At 38.7% G+C, this 20,372-nt stretch overlaps 1 protein-coding gene across 1 annotated transcript in view; it reads left to right on the top strand.

Annotated features, from left to right (window-relative positions):
* DMP1 (dentin matrix acidic phosphoprotein 1) overlaps nucleotides 1–19,804 on the top strand; it is a 32,347-nt gene extending 12,543 nt beyond the window's left edge. Inside the window, exons 2-6 of the mRNA XM_054591578.1 lie at nucleotides 13,137–13,242; nucleotides 13,724–13,771; nucleotides 16,347–16,379; nucleotides 16,549–16,596; nucleotides 18,422–19,804. Of these exons, the coding sequence (XP_054447553.1) occupies nucleotides 13,137–13,242; nucleotides 13,724–13,771; nucleotides 16,347–16,379; nucleotides 16,549–16,596; nucleotides 18,422–19,804 (1,618 nt within the window). The remainder of the gene's footprint in view (nucleotides 1–13,136; nucleotides 13,243–13,723; nucleotides 13,772–16,346; nucleotides 16,380–16,548; nucleotides 16,597–18,421) is intronic.
* Nucleotides 19,805–20,372: the final 568 nt, after the last annotated feature.

Genomic DNA, 20,372 nt, shown 5'->3' with positions numbered 1-20,372 from the left:
TTTTAATTCAGAAAAATTTCCTTGAACAATGAATGTTACTATTTATTAATTATAGTATTTCTGCTATTTTCTCACTTTTACTATCTTCTTCAAATATCCTGTTATCTGTAATTTGGATCTTCTTTGCCCATTTTTTAATATAAGTCACTTGCTATGAATTACTTTTGCCTTCCTTCATTTCTTTTAAATTTAAAATATTTTTCTTTTTTTTTGTCTTTTAGCTCTCTTACTGAATTATCTGTTGTGTTTATTTCCTCTTGTGTTCCTTCTAGTTTAGTCTTATTTCCAAAATAACTTTTCCTATTTATTTTTATTATATTTTATTGATTATGCTATTACAGTTGTCCCATTTTTTTCTCCCCTTTATTCCCCTCTACCCTGTACACCCCTCCCAACAGCATTCCCTACCCACCCCAACTTAGTTCATGTCCATGGGTCGTACATTTAAGTTCTTTGGTTTCTGTTTCCTAAACTATTCTGAACCTCCTCCTGTCTATTTCATACATACCATTTATGCTTCTTATTCCCTGTATTTTTTTCCTCCCTTCTCCCCTCTACTATTCCCTGCTGATAACCTCGATGTGATCTCCATTTCTGAGATTCTGTTCCTGTTCTAGTTGTTTATTTTGTTTTGTTATGTCTAGTTTGTTTATGTTTTTTAGGTTCAGTTGTTGACAGTTGTGTTTGTTGTCATTTCACTGTTCATAGTTTTTGATCTCCTTCTATTTCCTAGATAAGTCCCTTTCACAATTCATATAACAATGGCTTGGTGGTGATGAACTCCTTTAACTTGACCTTACCTGGGAATCACTTTATCAGCCCTTCCATTCTAAATGATAGCTTTGCTGGATGTAGGTCCTTGCCTTTCAACTTTGAATACTGCTTGCCAGCCCCTTCTTGCCTGCAAGGTTTCTTTTGAGAAATCAGCTGATAGTCTTATGGGAACTCCTTTGTAGGTAACCATCTCCTTTTCTCTAGAAGCTTTTAAGGTTCTCTCCTCATCTTTAATCTTAGGTCATGTCATTATGATGTATCTTGGTGCATGCTTTCTTGGGTCCAACTTCTTTGGGACTCTCTGAGCTTCCTGGATCTCCTGGAAGTCCATTTCCTTTGCCAGGTAGGGGAAATTCTCCTTCATTATTTTTTCAAATAAGTTTTCAATTTCTTGCTCTTCCCCTTATCCTTCTGGCACCCCTATGATTCAGATGTTGGAACGTTTAAAGTTGTCTCTGAGGTTCCGAAGCCTCTCATTTTTTTTGAATTCTTGTTTCTTCATTCTATTCTGGTTGCAAGTTATTTCTTCCTTTGGCTCCCAATCATAGATTTGAGTCCTGGTTTCCTTCCCTTTACTGTTGGTTCCTTGTATATTTTTCTTTATTTCACTTTGCATAGCTTTCACTTTTTCATCTATTTTGTGACCATACTCAACCATTTCTGTGAGCATCCTGATTACAAGTGTTTTGAACTCTGCATCTGATAGGTTGGCTATCTGTTCATTGCTTAATTCTATTTTTGGAGTTTTGATCTGTTTGTTTATTTGGCCATATTTCTTTGTTTCTGTGCACCTATTATGTTGTAAAGGGCGGAGCCTTAGGTATTTGCCAGGGCAGAGTAACTCATGTCACTTCGTTGTGGTGCTGTATGTGGGGGAGGGATCAGAGAGGGAACAATGCTGCTTGCTTGGCTCTTGCCTGCTTCCAGTCACTTTCCCCATACCCACAAGCAAATTGGGCCCCTCTGGTGCTGATTCCTGGGTGGGTGGGTTTGTGTACACTCTGGAACCCTGTGGGTCTCTCTAACGAACATTCCTATGAACTTGAGAGTTCGTCCTGCCACGGCAACCCACACAGGTTTTTACAGCCAGATGTTTTGAGGCTTTCTTTTCCTGCACTGGACTCCTGGGTTGCACGATCTGTCTTGCTTCCCTGTTATTCTTCCTGGTTTATCCACACCCAAATGTGGGAGGCCCACCAGTCCTCCAGCTGTCACCTTTCACGTGTCCTCTTTGCTCCAGCTGCCCATCTCTGTCTCTCCTGCCGGTCTGGATGACTGTTTCTTCTTCAGCTCCTTGTTGTTGACCTTCCATACAGTTTGATTTTCTGGCAGTTTTGGTTGCTTTTTGTTTTTAAATTTGTTGTTGTCCTTCTTTTGGTTGCGCGAGGAGGCAAAGTGTATCTACCTATGCCTCCATCTTGGCCAGAAGCACTTTTCCTTTTATTTCAAGTTTTCCCACAATTTTTTATACTTCATTTCTGAATTTTTCTAATTTTTAAATATTGTTTTTTCCTCATCTATTGTGTCATTTTCTTAATGTCTTTTAGCTCTTTTTAAAATATAGGATTAGCCTGACTGGTGTGGCTCAGTGGGTTGGGCATCAGCCTGCAAAACGAAAAGTTTTTTGTTCTATTTCCAGTCAGGGCACATGCCTGGGTTGCTGGCCAAGTCCTCAGCTGCAGGGGTAGGGGGGATGGAGGGGTGGTTTGAGAGACAATCAATTGGTTTTTCTCTCTCACATCAATGTTTCTCTTCCTCTCTTTCTCTCTCCCTCCCTTCTCTCTAACAATAAATAAATACAATCTTTAAAAAACTAAAATAAAATAAAATAAATTAAAATAAAATAAAAGTTATGTTTTTGATGTATTATCAGCATACTTTCATTGTCTATAAGGTTGTTTACTTTTTCTGCTCTTAAGGGATTTAAATTTTATATATATATATATATATTTATATATATATATATATATATATATATAGTGTGCATGAAATTGGTTTTCCTTAACTTTTGGAAGGAGGCAGGGCTGAGGGTAGCTTTCACACAGTTCCCTCATATATTGTGTTCATGTTGTGTTTTTTAAAAGCATCTTGCTTTCTAAGATTCCCTGAATCTATTTCCCTCTCCCACACTTACCTGTGCCTTCTCTATTGTACTTATTTTGTGCAATTTGTATTTTATACCCAACAGTTTCTTTCTCTCCACGTCTGTCCTGGAAGAAGCTATGCCAGCTGTTTTGAGAATGCTTAGGGGCTGGCTGCACTGCTCTAGATCCTTCAGATTTCATTATGCACCATTGGCACCTACCAGCAATTATTACTGATTATTTTTGAGTTTTTCTGTTCTCATGTCCATCAGATGTCTGCTGCTTCCCTCTTCTTATGCCTGCATAGGTGATGTAGGTCTTGAGGCGGTTGGTAGTTTGTCCTCAGCCACTTTGTTTGGGGTTTGCGAGGGTATAACTTGTCATGTAATACGGTAACCAGTTTTCACAGTGGTCTCAGTGTTTCCTCAGCACCATATGTACTCATTTTGTTCCTTGCATCGAAAGGTAGAGAGTATTTTTCCTTATGAATTAGGGATGGCCTTGTGGCTGATTTAACCAATAGAATGTGGAGAAAGTGCCATTTTGTGAAGCTCTTGGTCCCAAGCACCATGTGAGAAAGCCAAGCTACAAGGAGAGGCCATGTGAAGGAGAACAGAAATGCTCAGAATAACAGCTCTACTGAGTTCCAGATAACAGTCATGTGAAAGAGCTATCTTTTAAAAATACACACACACACACACACACACATTATTGATTATGCTATTAGAGTTGTCCCAATTTTTCCTCATTTTCCCCGCTCCAGCCAGTATCCTCCATTCCCTGCAGCAATGCCCCCCTTAGTTCATGTCCGTGGGTCATGCATGTAAGTTCCTTGGCTACTCCATTTCCTATACTGTTCTTAACATCCTCCTCTCTATTCTGTACCTACCAATTGGTACTACTTAATCCCTGCTCCTTTTCTCTTATTCCCGCCATCCCCTCCTAACTGATAACCCTCCAAGTGATCTCCATATCTATGATTTTGTTTCCGTTATTCTTGTTTGCTTCTTTTGTTTCTTAGATTTAGCTGTTGATAGGTGTGAATTTATTGCCATTTTAATGTTCATAGTTTTGATCTTCTTTTTCTTAAATAAGCCCCTTCAACATTTCATATAATAATGGCTTGGTGAGTATGAACTCCTTTAGCTTTACCTTGTCTGGGAAGCACTTTATCTGCCCTTCCACTTTAAATGATAGTTTTGCTGGGTAGTGTAACCTAGGTTGTAGGTACTTGCTTTTCATCACTATGAATACTTCTTGCCAGTCCCTTCTTTCCTGAAAAGTTTCTTTTGAGATATCAGCTGACAGTCTTATGGGAACTCCTTTGTAGGTAACTCTGCCTTTCTCTTGCTGCTTTTAAGAGTCTCTCTTTATCTTTAAACTTTAGCATTTTAATTATGATGTGTCTTGGTGTATTTGTCTTTGTGTCCACCTTGTTTGGGACTCTGTGCTTTCTGGACTTGTATATCTGTTTCTTTCACCATATCAGGGAAGTTTTTGTTATTTTTTCAAATAAGTTTTCAATTTCTTGCTCTTTCTCTGCTGTTTCTGGTACCCTTATGATTTGAATATTGGTAGGTTTGAAGTTTTCCCAGAGGCTCCTTAGCCAATACTCATTTTTTTGGATTCTTTTTTTCTTCTTGCTGTTCTGATTGAAGTTTTTTTCTTACTTATGTTCCAGATCCTCGATCTGATTCTTGGCCTTATCCCCTCCACTGTTGGTTCCCTGTAAATTTTTCATTACTTCACTTAGTGTAAACTTATTTTCTGCCTGGGTCTTTTTTATGCTGTTGAAGTTCCCAATGGGTTCCTTGAACATCCCTATAACTGGTGTTTTGAACTCTGTATCTGGAAGATTGCTTATCTCCATTTTGTTTAGTTCTTTTTCAGAGTTTTGTTCTGCTCTTTCATTTGGGTCATATTTCTTTGTCTCCTCATTTTGGCAGCCTCCCTCTGTTTGTTTCCATGTATTAGGTAGAGCTGCTTTGGCTCCCTGTCTTAGTAACATGGCCTATTGTAGAAAAGCACACCAGCAATTTGGGTAGGGCAGAGCCTTAGGTAATTGCCAGGGTGGAGCAACCTGTGTCATCACTCTGTGTAGGGAGGGCTCTCAGAGAGACCAATGCTACTGCCTGGCCTCTGGAGTTTTGTCTTGGAGCAAGCTGTCTCCCAGCACTTGATCTGGAGCCAGATACTTCATTTTCTCCCTGTATGCCACTGATGCCCTTCCAGTTGTTGCCTTGGTGCTGAAGCCCAGAGGGAGTGAGTCTGTGTAAGTCCTAAGTCTGCTGTGCACCCTTTAAGAGGGAACTCCTGAGAATCCTGCAGTTTCTTCTGCTTCCCCACCCCCACTGGTTTTTACAGCCAGAAATTATGGGGACTTAATCTTCCTAGAGCTGGAATCCTGGACTGGATTGTCTGGTGTAGGGCTGGGATCCCTCGCACTCAAGGTTCTCTCCTGATTTTTATCCACCACACGTGGGTGTCGGACTGCCGATTCCATGTCCATGCCCTACTCCACATCTCTGTGCCTCTCTACATCTCTGTTCCTCCTACTCGTTTGGATGAATATGGGTTCTTTAATTCCCTGGTTGTTGGACTTCCCTACAGCTTTATTTTCTGGCATTTCTGGATGATATTTTTTTGTAGTCTAGTTGTAAGTTTTGCTGTGGTTGTGTGAGGAGATGAGTTGTGTTTACTTACACCTGCATCTTGACTAGAAGTTTGAAAGAGCTATTTTGAATATTCTATTTCACTTGAGTCACCATAATTTTAGCCCCAGTTATAAGAAATAATAAAATCATTATTGTTTTAAGTTACAAAGTATAGGAGTGGTTTTTAATACCACATTAGGTAAATAAAATATTTAATTGGATGAAATTTGTTTTCTATAGTTTTTAGATTCTTAAACAATGTCTTGTTACACCCTCTGTCATAATTTTGCCAGAATCTGCTCTGACATAAGATTATAAGGTTCTTCTAGGGTAGACCTCAGTCAAGACCTATAAAAGTACCAGGAAGTGTAATTCAGAACAAGAACAGAACACACTGAATTTATAGCTTCCCCATGTGAACTTTGGTTTTCTAATCAGCTCTAGAAAAAAAAACAACTCCTTTTTCCTGATTTTCTGCCCTCTAGTTCCTGGCAGTTCAAATTGAATAAGAATCCTTATGTTTGCATTAGTTTCCTGGATAATGCTGGGCACTCCAATTCTCTAGAACCAGTTTGGTAGGAATATCAAATAAAATTTGCAACAATCATAAACTTTCAAAATAGAGTGAGTCACATGGGTACTTCGGGCAAGCAAGTAATTTTGCCCATTTTAAAGCTAATCAGTTCAGTCATTTATGAAAGCATTTACTGAGTGCTTATTATGACCCAGGAACTATGTATTAGGGTGCTAGGTATATACCAGTAAACAAAACAAACATCCCACTCTAAAGGAAATTAAATTCCAGTGATGTATATTCTTTAAATATTTGTTCAGAGGTTGTTGTATTATTTCTTGAGTAGGCTCCTTTGGAAGTATCAACTCTACTTCCTGGTCCTTACAACAAATACACTCCTTGAAGAGTCCAGATAAATACCATTTTATCCTTGTCATTATATTTTCAGTGATGACAGAGAGTCCCTTGGAAATTGGTTTCTTTGGATGCTGCCTAGCTAGTCTTCTCATTATCCAATTCTGATTTCAAAAAGTCACCAGAGTCCAAGTTTCCTTCTCTTCACTGGCGGTTCCCTGTATATTTTCCTTTATTTCACTTTGTATAGCCTTCATTTCTTCCTTTATTTTGTGACCATGCTCAATTGTTTCTATGAGCATTCTGATTACCAGTGTTTTGAACTCTATGTCTGATAGATTGTCAATCTCCTCGTCACCTAGTTCTTTTTCTGGAGTGTTGATCTGTTCTTTCATTTGGGCCATATTTCTTTGTCTTGGCACACCTGTTATGTTGTAAGGGACAGGGCCTTAGGTGTTTTCCAGGGTAGGGCAACCCACTTAGTTGTGTTGTAGTGCAGTCTGGATGAATGTTTCTTCTTTAACTCCTTGGTTGCTGGACTTCCCTACAGTTAGATTTTCTGGCAGTTCCCGTTGTTTTTTTGTTTCTTAAATTGGTTGTTATCCTTCTTTTGGTTGTATGAGGAAGCAAAGCATATCTACCTACACCTCCATCAGTAAAACATACTTTAAAAATAAAACAAGGTCACTAGAGCTAAAACTGAAATGTGGCAAGCAGTTTGGGGAAATAATGAAGTATTTATATTTAAATTATTTTTGATTAAAGACAAAAGCTACTTAAAGTGTTATTTTAACATTTCCAGTCACCACAGAATTCTTTAAGTGGATTTTCATTAGATTAGTAAAAATTTTAGACTTTAATGGGTGTATGGGGAAGGGAGATGAGAGGAGTAGGAGATGAGTAGTAGAGGTGGTTAAAAGAAAAAAAAGGGGGGGAAATGCATAAAAGCATATATTCTCAACACCAACAATTTAGGCAAATCTAGTATTTTAGTAGGTTCTTGTACAACCTGAAAATGTACATTAACAGGAAACTCTCTACCCACTCCTTGACTCTCCTTTTCCCATCCTAGCGTCTGCTGGGATCTATCAGTGGGCGGAGGATATTGTCATTGTTTATAATGCTCATAAGCCTGCATGGATGTGAATGACATATATTTAGAAATCAAAATAAAGCTTCAGGAAGATCTTCAATTTAATGGAAACTAGTCTAGTCATTTGGGAACCACAAGAGCTTTTTAGGGAAAATCTGCCTCTGCAAGCTGGAGGAAGTGTGGGTGTGCTGGAGTCCTGGTGACACCTTGTGATGTCAGTCACCCCCAGCCCGAGGCTGATTGGCTATGAAGAGCTGAAGCAGAGTTTAAATCCCTGCACCATCAGAGAGGTGTTCAGAACATCAACAGAAGAGTGGTTTTGTTGGGCATAGATTTCCCCTGTGAGAACTTCAGCCTGATTGTTGAGACTTTTGGGGATAAGTCTTTGTGAACTGAAGATGGTAAGATATTTTCATATTTTAATATTTTATAAATGATTTCAGCTGTGTTGTTTGGAATATATTACATATTCGTACATGTTGAGAGGCACGCCATGTGGAGAAAGAAGGGGAGAACAATACTTTGGTAAAAATGATTCTCTTTTGTTCCTATTGTTCATGCCACAGTAAATAATGGTATTAAAAGGACATGTTAAGCCAGGTGTTTTACCTAGTAGTACTTTAATTACGTCTCTGCATAGTACATTTGAAAAAGAATGTTTACAGAATGAGAGGCAGATGAAAAGTCATTTCGAAGTTTAGCTTTAATTAACAAAACAAATAAAGCTTTTACATTTAGGTATCATGGATATAGTGAGGTTCATGGCCTACCAGACATTAGAAATAATCTGAACTAGATTAGCAGGACTTTCAGAATATGGTCTTTTAAATTAAAAATTATTTAATGCTATTCATCTAGACAGCAACCAATAATATTCATTACGAACTGAGTAAATGAAATGCTAAGACCACTGAAATGAAGCAAGGGTGTGATAATTATAATGCTTTTGTTTTGTTTAGCTGGGTATTCGTGGTAACATGATGCCTTGCATATAGTCAGAATTCAGTAAATGTTAACTACAATTGTCTTTTTAAAACATTTTCTAGTGTACCCCCAGCTGGCATGGCTCAGTGGATTGAATGCCAGCCTACAACCAATAAAAGTCACTGGTTTAATTCCTACTCAGGGCACATGCCTCGTTGTGGGTCACACTAGGCCCCTACTTGGGCAACTGACGAATGTTTCTCTCCTTCTCTTTCTCCCTACGTTCCCCTCTCTCTAAAAATAAATAGTGAAATTTAGAAAAAAAAACATTTTCTAGTATAGCATACTTAAGAATATACATACGCCTATCCATATGTATTTTTATTTGCTGCATTTATTCCACTTCACCTATTAGAAGTGTCTGTCTTCCATGACATAGAGCAGGAGCTGTGGTCAAGCAGTGGATTTTGTGTGACATGCAGGAAATCCTGTGTGTTATAGCAACACCTCTTGCAACCTGTCTTTTTCAGGAACAAAAACCTCTGGTGAACCATACTTTCTGTTTAACTGAAGACCAAGTAGACTATCCAGTTTTTATATGGTTGTTTACAACAAGTGAACAAACAAACAGTTTCCTGGAGGACATCAGTCGGTCTACTTACCTACCCCAAAATGGTGTTGTGGACCAATGTGCCTCAAATATATAGAGGCCTTCCAAATCTATATCTAATTTTGAGACACTTGGGAGTTATTTTACTTTGGTTGAAGGCAAATGACATGGGGGATTGATTGCAACTGACGTCAAGATGATTGCAACTGGAAAGATTGGAAGTTTTTATTGATTTGTTTCTCTGAATTTCTAAAAGAATCAATGCCTTGGCCAAATTGTACTTTATTTTCAGAGTAATAATCAAACAAATTCTAGCTAATGGATGTTTTGATTAGTCAGGTTCTGGGTAGTTTTCCTTTAAGACCAGCTTATTATCATTATTATACACTATTGTATACTTAGCACCTAGATCAGTGTCTAGCACAAAGGATGTTCTCCGTAAATATTTGTTGACTGCTAATGAATGGATAAATTCTTTATTTGTATCACTAAGAACAACCACACTAAGCAAATTAAGCGTGCTACATTGAGCTCTGGGAAAATAATTCAAAAAGGTTGAAAGTCTCTGATATATACACTGCCTTCCAAACAGATGGAACTCAAAAGGAACAGATAGGGTGTTCATTTCCTTTTGTTCTATGTTCTTATGGTAGAATGGCAGGGTGTACAATGTGGAAATGACATTTACCAATCACTGAAGAAGAACTTGAGATTCTGGATCCTTATCTTTCAGGCTTGTAGCTATTTTGCTAATTTATTATTCAGAATAGGACTACTGCATATCTGTTTCCAGTCCTTTTAGGGTGGTTGCTAAAAATCTCATAAAAGTTTGGAGCTCTCATTTGGAAATGCACTTCACAAGAGTAATTTTCTTTTAATCAAAAATACTAATTAGAAAATTTAACATAGGGTTTAAGATTTGACATTCTTTAATGCTTGATGGCAGACTATATTCTTTGGGAGGCAATGTCAGCTCTCTCAGGACGCTAGAGTGCATTTTATTCTACCTTATCAGACCTCCATTTGGGAAATTATTACTTTAGGTCAGGGTGCTAAGTCCTATTTCTAGAAACATGAGCATGTTAGTGCATCTTCCTTTATGTTTCATGATATTCCATTTCTAAGAAACTTGAACACTGTAAGTATATACTTTCTTTGTGAAAAACACAGCATTCATTGGTGTAGAGCATCTCCTATTTTTGTTGTTGTTGTTGTTGTTGTTGTTATTTGTATAAGAGAGAAGCAATAGTAAATACAGGAGAACTGTGTTCATTGGCCTTTTATCAAAGCTAGAATATTTGCTAGTTTTCAGGACATTACAAGATTACCACCCTATTCAAATTTCACTTTGAAAATTAAAACAGTGAGCGGTCTAATTATCATTTGACCTCTGAAGCCAAAACCATTGGCATGCAGTTATTTTGAGAGTATTATGTTGGGGTGAAACTTTCCTATCCTTAAAAAATAAACCTAAGAACTTAAGAAAGTTGTTTTGATTGTGGGAACTAAAGGGAAGTGTAGATGAGGAAATCTCTACCCTCTTTGGGTCTCCTGCTGGGCCTAAGAATTAAACCAACTAACGCAGATTAATAGAAAAGCATACAAGTTTTATTAAAATTTTTACATGCACAAGGGAGCCTTCAAAAGAGAATGAAGACCTGAAGAAGTGACCAGAGTGGAAAGATAGTATTCTTTTTAGACAAAGAAATGATACATTTTTGAAGAATTGACAAGAAAAGGGTTTGGGGCCATGGGCAGTAAATTATGTAAAAGTGACTGGGAAGATAATGGTTAGTTCGACAAGGCTTGTTTGGAGGGATTTCTCTCAGCCTTGATTCTCATCTTGGGTGATAAGAATGCCTTCTTTGCCCTGGTTGGTGTGCTCAGTGGATTGAGCGCCAGCCTGCAAACTGAAAGGTTGAAGGGTAGATTCCCAGTCAGGGTACATACCTGGGTTATGGGCCAGATCCCTGGTTGGGGGCATGCAAGAGGCAACTGATGGATCTTTCTCTCTCTCTCCTTCTCCCTCGCCTCCCCCTCTCTAAAAATAAATAAATAAAAACTTTTAAAAAAAGCCTTCTTTCTTTGTGGTACAGAGAAGACACCTTTCACATGGGAGTTTTATTTCCTGTTTTCAGGAAGAAAAAGGAGGTTAAGTGTGCCCTTCTTGCATCTGCTGTTTCTCAAGTGCCTTCAGCTCAAAACAAGTTTCTTGTCAAAGAGGCATATTTTGGCAGGAGACATTCTTGTTTCCTTCAGAAGTGGTATCTTTTGAATTAGGCTTGTTTTAGGTGCAGTAAGGCATTTTCATATGTTTCTCTTTTCAAAAAGGATTTAAAAAATTTAAATAATATCAAAATACAAGGACTAATATGAACTGTACTGAATTAGAATAAAGGAAATGGCACACACCAAGAATGGCAGGGCTGAAGGAGAATAGTGCTCATGAGGAGAGCCTCTCTTGGGCCATTTGAGCTGTATGAAAGCACAAAGGAGCATGCTCAAACTTCTTATTTTAGGATTTCTATTGTTTTGAATAACTTTGAAAATAAGATTGAATGACTTTTCAAGCCCAATGTTTTGGACATTTAGCCTATTCAGATATCATTCAGCAATGTATGCTTGTTCTTCCGATCAAGCGTTAAAATCACTTAGAGTTACTTAAAAACAAACTTTATACCTCTTCCCACCTCCAGTGAACTGATTTGTTAGTCAGTAGTTCTGCATTGGTATGTCTTTAAATTTCCCCAGATGGAACTACTGAACAGCCAGGGTTGAGAATCTCTGGTTTAGATCTTTTGTCATAGTATGATATGTATTTAACATTAAAACAAAAAACAAATTGACAGTAGTGAAGTCTGCAATGAACTTGAAGAATTTTTCACAAAACACATGAAGTCCATCTGACCAGTTTATTGAGGCAGCCACAGGGCTTGCTGTTCAGGGCAAATTATTTTCCTTTTAAATCATTTCAATAACTCTTTACATTAGCATATAGTACACTTATTTTTAGATATGGGACAAATTGTTTTTCAAGTTATCAGTTCCTGAGGTATAAAATGAAGCCACCCTCCACGAAAACGCAGTTTGATTTGGCCAGTTTGTCTGATCATGATTCACAAGTGCACCCAAACCTCTAATCTTCCTGAGAGCCTTCAGTACTGTGAATGACATAAAAGAATTTAGCATTTTCATGTAGAATGTACCACTCAATGCAGTACAGTGGATTTGAAGAGATTTCTGGAGCTGTAATGTGAAGCCTGCCATAGTGCATTTCTTGCAGACCAAGAAAAAAATGCAAAAACAATCCTTTGTCTAGACATTATCATGAGGTTATACATATGACTGAGAAGCCACTGCGCGCGTGCGCACGTGTGTGTGTGTGTGTGTGTGTGTGTGTGTGTGTGTAGACAAATGCCCACCAGCTATCAATGGTATCAATAAATGTAGTTTTGGGGGGAATATATTTGCCAAGTTGCTCTGCCACACCAAGTTGCATAATCATTATGAGCGTGAATAGAATTTTCTCTATTCCTTTTTCTTTACTCTTTCCTTCATTTATCATATTTTATGAGTTAGTGAAGCTAACATTTATAGAGCTCCGCGTTGAAAAGTTTTCAATTTATCTCTTAGGAGTAAGGTTTATTTTAAACAACTTTATTGAGACATAATTCACATAGATACTTTACCTATTTAAAGTGTACAGTTTGATAGTTTTTAATATATTCACAGAATTGTGTGAACTTCACCAGAATCAATTTCAGAACATTTTTAATACTTCCATCATTCACCCCTTAGCTGTTATACCCAACTCTCCATCTCCCCAGGCCTGGGCAAATGCTTATCTATGTTCTGTCTCTATAGATTTGTCTATTTTGACAGTACATAGGAATGGAATTATACAGTATGTGGTCTTTTGTGCCTGGCGCCTTTCACTCATATAATGTTTTCAAGGTTCCTCTACTTTGTAGCATGTATCAGAACTTCATTCCTTCCTATGGCTGCATAATATTCCTTTGGATGGATGTAGTGTATTTTGTTTATCCATTTATCAGTTGATAGACATTTGAATGGGTTGTTTTTAAATAGGAAGAAATTATTAAAAAGTTGAAGCTCCTGCATTTTTTAGCGTGGAGAAAAACGTCTGTCCTTCATCACAGGTGGAGGGGTCACACCCAGCTGCGAGGACCAGCATCCTGCTTATGTTCCTCTGGGGACTGTCCTGTGCTCTTCCAGTAAGTATCAGGGTAGGGATATATGAAAAAAAAATCTTTTATATCTAAAACTTCACCGTTTTCATTCGCTATGAGCCAAGGTGCTGTCTATGTTTCAGTTAAATGAAGATCGTAGTTTCTAAAGTAGCTGCTTTCTTTAAAATATCATCTCAGTTATTCCTTATTCTGTTCAGTTGCTATTCATATAGTCTTGAGTTTCATATTTCTTTCTCATAAGAAGTGGTTCTCAAAGTGACCTCCCTGGAGCAGCAGCAGCACCACCCAGAACTTTGTTAGAAATGTAAATCCTTGGGTCTTACCTCAGACCTATAGAGCCAGGCTCTCTGGGGATGGGGCTCAGCAATCTGTGTCTTAACAGGTCTCCAAGGGATTCTGATGCTTGCCAAAATTTGACTACCACTGCTCCGAATTAAGTAAAGTGTTAATAGCTGCTACCTTGTACATTTCTCTGTGGGCTGACTGTGTGTACTAAATTTTCTAGGTAGCCAGGTATCAAAATACTGAATCCAAGAGCTCTGAAGAATGGAAGGTAAGTAGAAATAAGATTTTTTGAAATATTTTTATTTTAATACATTATTAGTATAACCAAATTATCTCCACTGCAAATGTTGAAGCTGCTAATAATTTAATAAATATATAACTTAAGACATAGGTAGTAAGAGCTATAATTTCTAGTTCATATAAGAAAATTTAGTTCAATTACTACTTTGATTCCAACTTAGTAGTATAATTTGGTGAGGAAGGTTTTTTTTTCCCTTTGGTTTTGTTTTCACCGTGGATGAGTATAGTAGTACAAGGGGATGGATGACAACGAGCCAAGACTGCCCTTGGAGGATTAGGGCAAATATGTTTTACCAGATACCTGGGTAGGCAGCAGGTCAAATCCTGGAAGGTGAGAAAAGTAAGAAAAATGAGAGGCTACTAGAGCCTTTGGAATGACAGCCGATGTTAGCTGAGTATTGACTCTGAGTAACCTGATAGTTATTAACTCTCAATAACTCAATAACCATGGCCAGGAATGGTTCCGTGTGCTTTATATGTATTAACTTCCTCAATCTTCACAACACTCTAATAAAGTAGGAGTCGTATTTTATTCTCATTTTACAAATGGGAGTTCTGAGATATAGGGAGTAACCTAGTCTGTCTGGGCCATCAGGTTAGTAAGTGTTAGAGCCAGACTTTGAAGCAGGTCACTCTGGCTCCAGAATCCACCTTCTATACCAGGGTGTTCTGTCCCTCTGAGGAAGGTACAGAGTCTAGGAAGTCAGTAGGTTCCTAAGATTAAAACTACAAGTAAGGGTTAAAATCTTATGCCAAGTAAGAGTGTTTTGTTCATCAGCTAGTTTCCGCCTGCAGGTGATACCGTTTAGGCACAATGCCATTAGTGGTAGGAAGATAATGACAAAGGTCTGAGATGGGGTCTTGCCCCTGCCTGAGGCTGGAAAGGACTGTGCAGGATTTCTTACTGGAATTTGCCTCAGAGATGTCCTTAGGCCAGTTCATTTAAAAGCAGCCACCACAGAGTCTTTCACTCATTCAGCCAGAGGCTGTAAGAGTACCACAAACATGCTGTGCTCCCAAATCGGCCCTGGCATGAGAAAAATACCAACGTCTTGCTCCCTTCCACCCTTTAATTCCAAATGATAATGGACTGGAGTGGAGTCTGTCATTGTGCCTGCCTGCAGTGGCACAGCATAGCTCCTTCTGAATAGAGATCTGCAGCCTGCGTTGCTGAGAGGCTTGTTGAAAACCTGTCGACAATTGAGAGCAGCTCCTTCCTCCCTTACTTTGCACCTTGAGTCTTCATACCCATCTCTCAGCAGCTTTGAGACACATGGAACTTTGGGATTTTGCCTTGCTCAAGGGGAAAGAGGAAAGTACATGGGGAAAGGTCATCAGAGGTGGCTCAGACATTTTCAGAATTTTTATAAGATTAAAGAAAGTGAAATAAATCAGCCCTGGCTGGTGTGGCTCAGTGGATTGAGCACCGACCTTTGGGCTGGTAGGTCACTGGTTCACATCCCTGTCAGGGCAAGTGCCTGGGTTGTGGGGCATGAGAGAGGCAACTGATCAGTTTCTCCCTCTTTTTCTCCCACCTTTCCCCTCTCTCTAAAAATAAATAAATGAAATCTAAAAAAAGAAAAAAAGCAAGTGAAATAAATCAGAACTCTATATAATTAAATTTCAGATTTAGATGATTTAGATTTTATTTTTTAGTTTGGTGACCTTATGTGATTCAAGAAAGGTTTTGTTTATTATTGAATTTTATAAAGTGGATATTCTCAAAATGGATCATTGTTTTAGATTACATCACATTGAATAGTTCTCAGTATGCTTCCATAGGCATTCACTGATTTTATCCTCACAGAAACCCTGTGGAGTAAGCAGACGGGTTGCTAATATTCTTAATTTATGAATAAGAAACTGATGTCACACAGGTGAAGTGAATTGTCCAAATCACACAGAGTGACCAATCATGGCGATTTACTGGAGACTTGGGGTTTTCCCGAGACACATGAATTTCAGTGCTAACACCAAGATACTCATTTTCAGGCCGAAAATCAAAACCAAGGAGCTAATTGAGACTTAAATCTGGATCCTGAGTTCACATGCTGTTTTTCATATCTTACGTTTCCTCTAGGTTTTATGGACACCCAATTTAAAAGAAAGTTAATTTTTAAGTGAAGTATTAGAAATACAGAAAATTTCCAGGTCTTTTATACCATAAGATTTTTTTCAGGCCATTAGTCATCTCACATGCATTTTAAAGCTACTTCATCAAAAAATGCCATTATCACTCATGTAAATTCAAAATATACAGGTTCTGGCACAAATAATGCCCCCATTTTATTACAAAATTATAAGCATGCAATTCTGTTACAAAACAATATCACACTCAAGCACATCATATGACATTTTAGGTGAAACGTTCCAATTAAAACTATAAATTATTATACTCATACCAACCACAATCAAGCAGGTGTTATTTCTGCTGGACCCTGTATATCAAGAATCTCTTAAACATCACCTAAAATTATTCTAAATATTTGCAATTACATGCTTCATCTGTGAAGGAGTAACTTATTTTCCTTCCTTTTTTACAGGGTCATTTGGCTCAGACACAACCACCACCTTTGGTAACTATCTCATTTATTTGTTGTCATAAATATCTCACAAAGTGACTTTAACTTCTCGCCACCTTAGGCCATTTGGAAAGTAGTAAACCTGAACTACAAGCACTTAATGTGTATCACACTGTTTCCTTTTCTCAGGACTTACTAAGCAACATTTTTTTTTCCCTTTTAGGAGAGCAGTGAGTCATCAGAAGAAAGTAAAGTTAGCTCAGATGAACAGGTAATTAAACAGAACTTTCTTAACTTTTCAGACTATTTAGGAATCGAAGGAAATAATGTTAGATTAAATTACCTGGCAAGTCTTCTAAGTATAATATTTTCTAACCATTGGTTATGCTGACTAAATAGTCACCTAAAATAAGAAGGGGAAAATGAGTGGGAAAATTCAGATGTGGACATGCTGTTCATTCCATATTTGTCACTGGGGCCAGATTATAGACATGGTGGCCCTAAATGTCCCTTTAGTTAAAAAGGATACACACACACACACACACACGTCATAGACTAAGTTAGACAAGCAATAGTTCACTCGCCAGTCTGAAATGTTGCTTTTGTTGCTGTTACAATTAGAGCAGTTCAGATCAGGCAGACATGGCATGAAGTGCCTGCTGGGTCTAGAGACCTCCTCCATGTTAAGGGTCCTGTAAAGGAGACAGTACAAGAACCCTGAGGAAATCTGAATGAAGCAGCAGCTCTAATAATGACTTTCTCTTTAAAATAGTCTTATCTGTAGTTCTGAGATTAAGAAAAGCTGACTTAGCTTATATCTCTGTAATAAAAAACTTTCTTTCTTCTCCTTTTCCTCCTCCTCCTCCTTCTTCATTTCTCAAAGACAAAAAGTCATTACTTTTTTTAGCTGTTCTATCATATTTTGACTAAAATGAACCCTATGGGACTCCGGAGATTCTGGCAACTAGGTTTTTCTCTGACATTTTGACCCATGTTGCATTCTACACTCAACCACAATTGGAAAATACATTATTAGGCTTTATACCACTATTTACTAAAGGCTTGTCAGAGGAACATTCTAGAGATTTGTAAGCATAGAACTGGGAAAATGCTGTTTTCTGTGGATGTGGTGATTTATTACTTCAATGTTTTCTGAGCTCAGATGAGGGTAACCATCTGTGCTTGAGAGGGTGCCATTTGTGCTTATTGAGGTATGGAAAGCTAAACAGAGGCTCAGTTCTAGCTCAGTGTAAGCTAGTGATGGAAAGAGAGCTCAACATTCTCTACTCCTCAGAGATCAGTAGGAACATGTAGAAAAAGAAAAAAATTGACAAGAATGTGCTTGCTATAGAATATGAGAAAGAGAGCAAATTTTTTTCAGAGCCTAGTGATGATGACTTACTATCCTTCCTTATCTATGGAAAGTGTTCCATTGTTTTACTTATGGGGGTAATTTGTCTGAGCTCACAGAACTAAGCTGCCTTGATAGTCACACTAGTTGCACTCTTCTAGCTGGGCCTTTTAGTAGCAGCTCTCTGCCTGGGAGAGGAGGTATAAACATGGTTTGGGTGAGATATATATCAATACCTTATTGCAATATTTTACTTTCATTTTAGCTGAAGGTTTCATTCTCCTGCCCTAATACATCCCCCTACTCCATGAATTGATTAGAAAAAAAATATCTGGGTCATTTTTAAGTCACTCAGTATTTTTAAAAACTGTTTTAAACCAAATAATTTGATGAGTGAGCATTATAAACCAACTCTTTAATTTACAAAAAATTCTCTGTGAGTTTTCTTTAAGAAATCATATTTACAATATGATTTCATAAATGTGATTCAACAAAGCTTTGTGAGAATTTTTGCAGAATGAGTGAATTTTGATTACAAAAAAAAAAGGAATGACTTGAGTTTCAATTCTTCTTCCTTCCCTTTTAACCTCTGGCACAAACGTTATTGAGCAGTAAAAGTGACCATGGTTTAGATGGGAGACATAGGAAGAAGAAAGAGGAAAGAACCTAGATTGATGTTAGACAACGTAAGTCCTCTATATCACCTCCTGAAGTACTGACCATGTCTGTTAACCTCAAACTACAGGTAAATGAAGACCCCAGTGACAGTGCTAAGTCGGAGGAAGGCCTGGGCCTTGACGATCATTGGTATGTTCATAGACTAGCTGGTGGCCTTTCCAGGAAGGCAGGAAAAGAAGGAGATGATAAAGACGATGATGAAGATGACAGCGGAGATGACACCTTTGGTGATGATGATCATGGCCCAGGACCTGAAGAGACACAAGGAGGAAACTCCAGACTAAGAAGTGATGAGGATTCAGATGACACCACACAATCCAGGGAAGATAGTGCCTCTTCAGGGGAAGACAGTCCCCAAGGTACCACCAGTGATAGCAGGGACCTTGACAATGAGGGTGAGGGGAACAGCAGACTTGAGGGAGGTGGCTCCACTCAGGAGAGTGAGAGTGAGGATCACTGGGTGGGAGGTGGCAGTGAGGGAGACAGCAGCCATGGGGATGGCTCTGAGTTTGATGATGAAGGGATGCAGAGTGATGATCCAGACACCGTCAGGAAAGAGAGAAGCCACTCCAGAATGAACAGTGCCAGTGTCAAATCAACAGAATCAAATGGGAACAGTGATGAGCATGTAAACACTCAGGATTCAGGTGAGAGCCAAGCTGTGGAAAATCCTGGGAGGAAATTTTTCAGAAAGTCTCGCATATCTGTAGAAGATGACACAGGTGATCTTGACAATAGCAATACAATGGAAGAAGCCAAGAGTGACTCCACAGAAAACACCAACTCCAAAGAAACTGGCCTCAGACAATCCAGGGAAAACAGCAAGAGTGAATCTCAAGAAGACACTGAGGAAAATCAGTCCCAGGATGACAGTCAAAATGTACAAGACCCCAGTAGTGAGTCTAGTCAAGAGGTTGACCTGCCATCTCAAGAAACTAGTAGTGAATCTCAGGAAGAGGTAATGAGTAAGTCTAGGGGTGACAATCCAGATAATACCTCTAGTCACTCAGAAGAAGATCAGGAAGATACTGAATCCAGTGAAGAGGACAGCTTGAGTAAACCCTTCAGTTCAGAAAGCCAGTCCAGAGAGGAGCAAGCTGACAGTGAATCCAATGAGAGCCTCAAATACTCGGAGGAAAGCCCAGAGTCGGCGGAGGACGAGAACAGCTCCAGCCAGGAGGGCCTCCAGTCTAGCAGTGCCTCTGTGGAGAGCCAGAGTGAGGAAAGCCAGTCAGAGCCGGACAGCCAGTCTGAGGAAGATGATAGCAGTGATTCTCAGGACAGCAGCAAATCACAAGAAGATAGCATCTCTACTGAGAGCAATTCAAGCAGCGAGGAAGACGGCCAGTCAAAAAACACTGAGATAGAGAGCAGAAAATTAACAGTTGATGCTTATCACAACAAACCCATTGGGGATCAAGATGATAACGACTGCCAAGATGGGTATTAGCATCAGCTTTCCTAAGAAGTGGCTCTCAGGCAAAGGAGTTGTAGAGGTCAGAAAGTAGGGAAAGAATTATAACTATAACTTATTCATGTTTTTTATCAGAAGACTAACCGAAGGCCATTTCTTTCTGAGAGGAAACGCTGGACATTATGTTTGTTTCTAGGGTGTCACCAGCCAGAGAGGTTTAAAAATGTGGAATGACACGGGAACACACTCAGTGAAACTGGAAACAAGGAAAGATGTACATTGTAGCTTCACAGCTGACATAGTTCCTAACTCATGAACCTAACAAACAGTTATTGAAATTCTGTTATGTGCCAGGTCCTGTGCTAGGTGCTAGGGATATAAAAAAGCTTAAGGCTTGTTTCTTGCTCCTGAGGAGCTTATAGAGGGATAAATAAAGCTAAAAAGGTAAAGAGGAATACATATGAGAGGAACAAGAACTATTGCCATCCCATGTGGTAGGTGCTGTAACAGAAGTATGAACAAAATATATGAGAGCAGAGAAGAGGGAACCAACTTCGTCTTGGAGAATCAGGGAAGGGAGGGATTCACAGCAGGGAAGACACTG

This window comes from Pteronotus mesoamericanus, unplaced genomic scaffold, assembly GCF_021234165.1.
Source record: "Pteronotus mesoamericanus isolate MK-2021 breed Mesoamerican mustached bat unplaced genomic scaffold, CSHL_Meso_final scaffold_232, whole genome shotgun sequence".
In the NCBI taxonomy this organism is placed as follows: domain Eukaryota; kingdom Metazoa; phylum Chordata; class Mammalia; order Chiroptera; family Mormoopidae; genus Pteronotus; species Pteronotus mesoamericanus.
The sequence above is the reverse complement of the archived record's forward strand: the minus strand, read 5'-3'. Positions and strand labels throughout refer to the sequence as shown.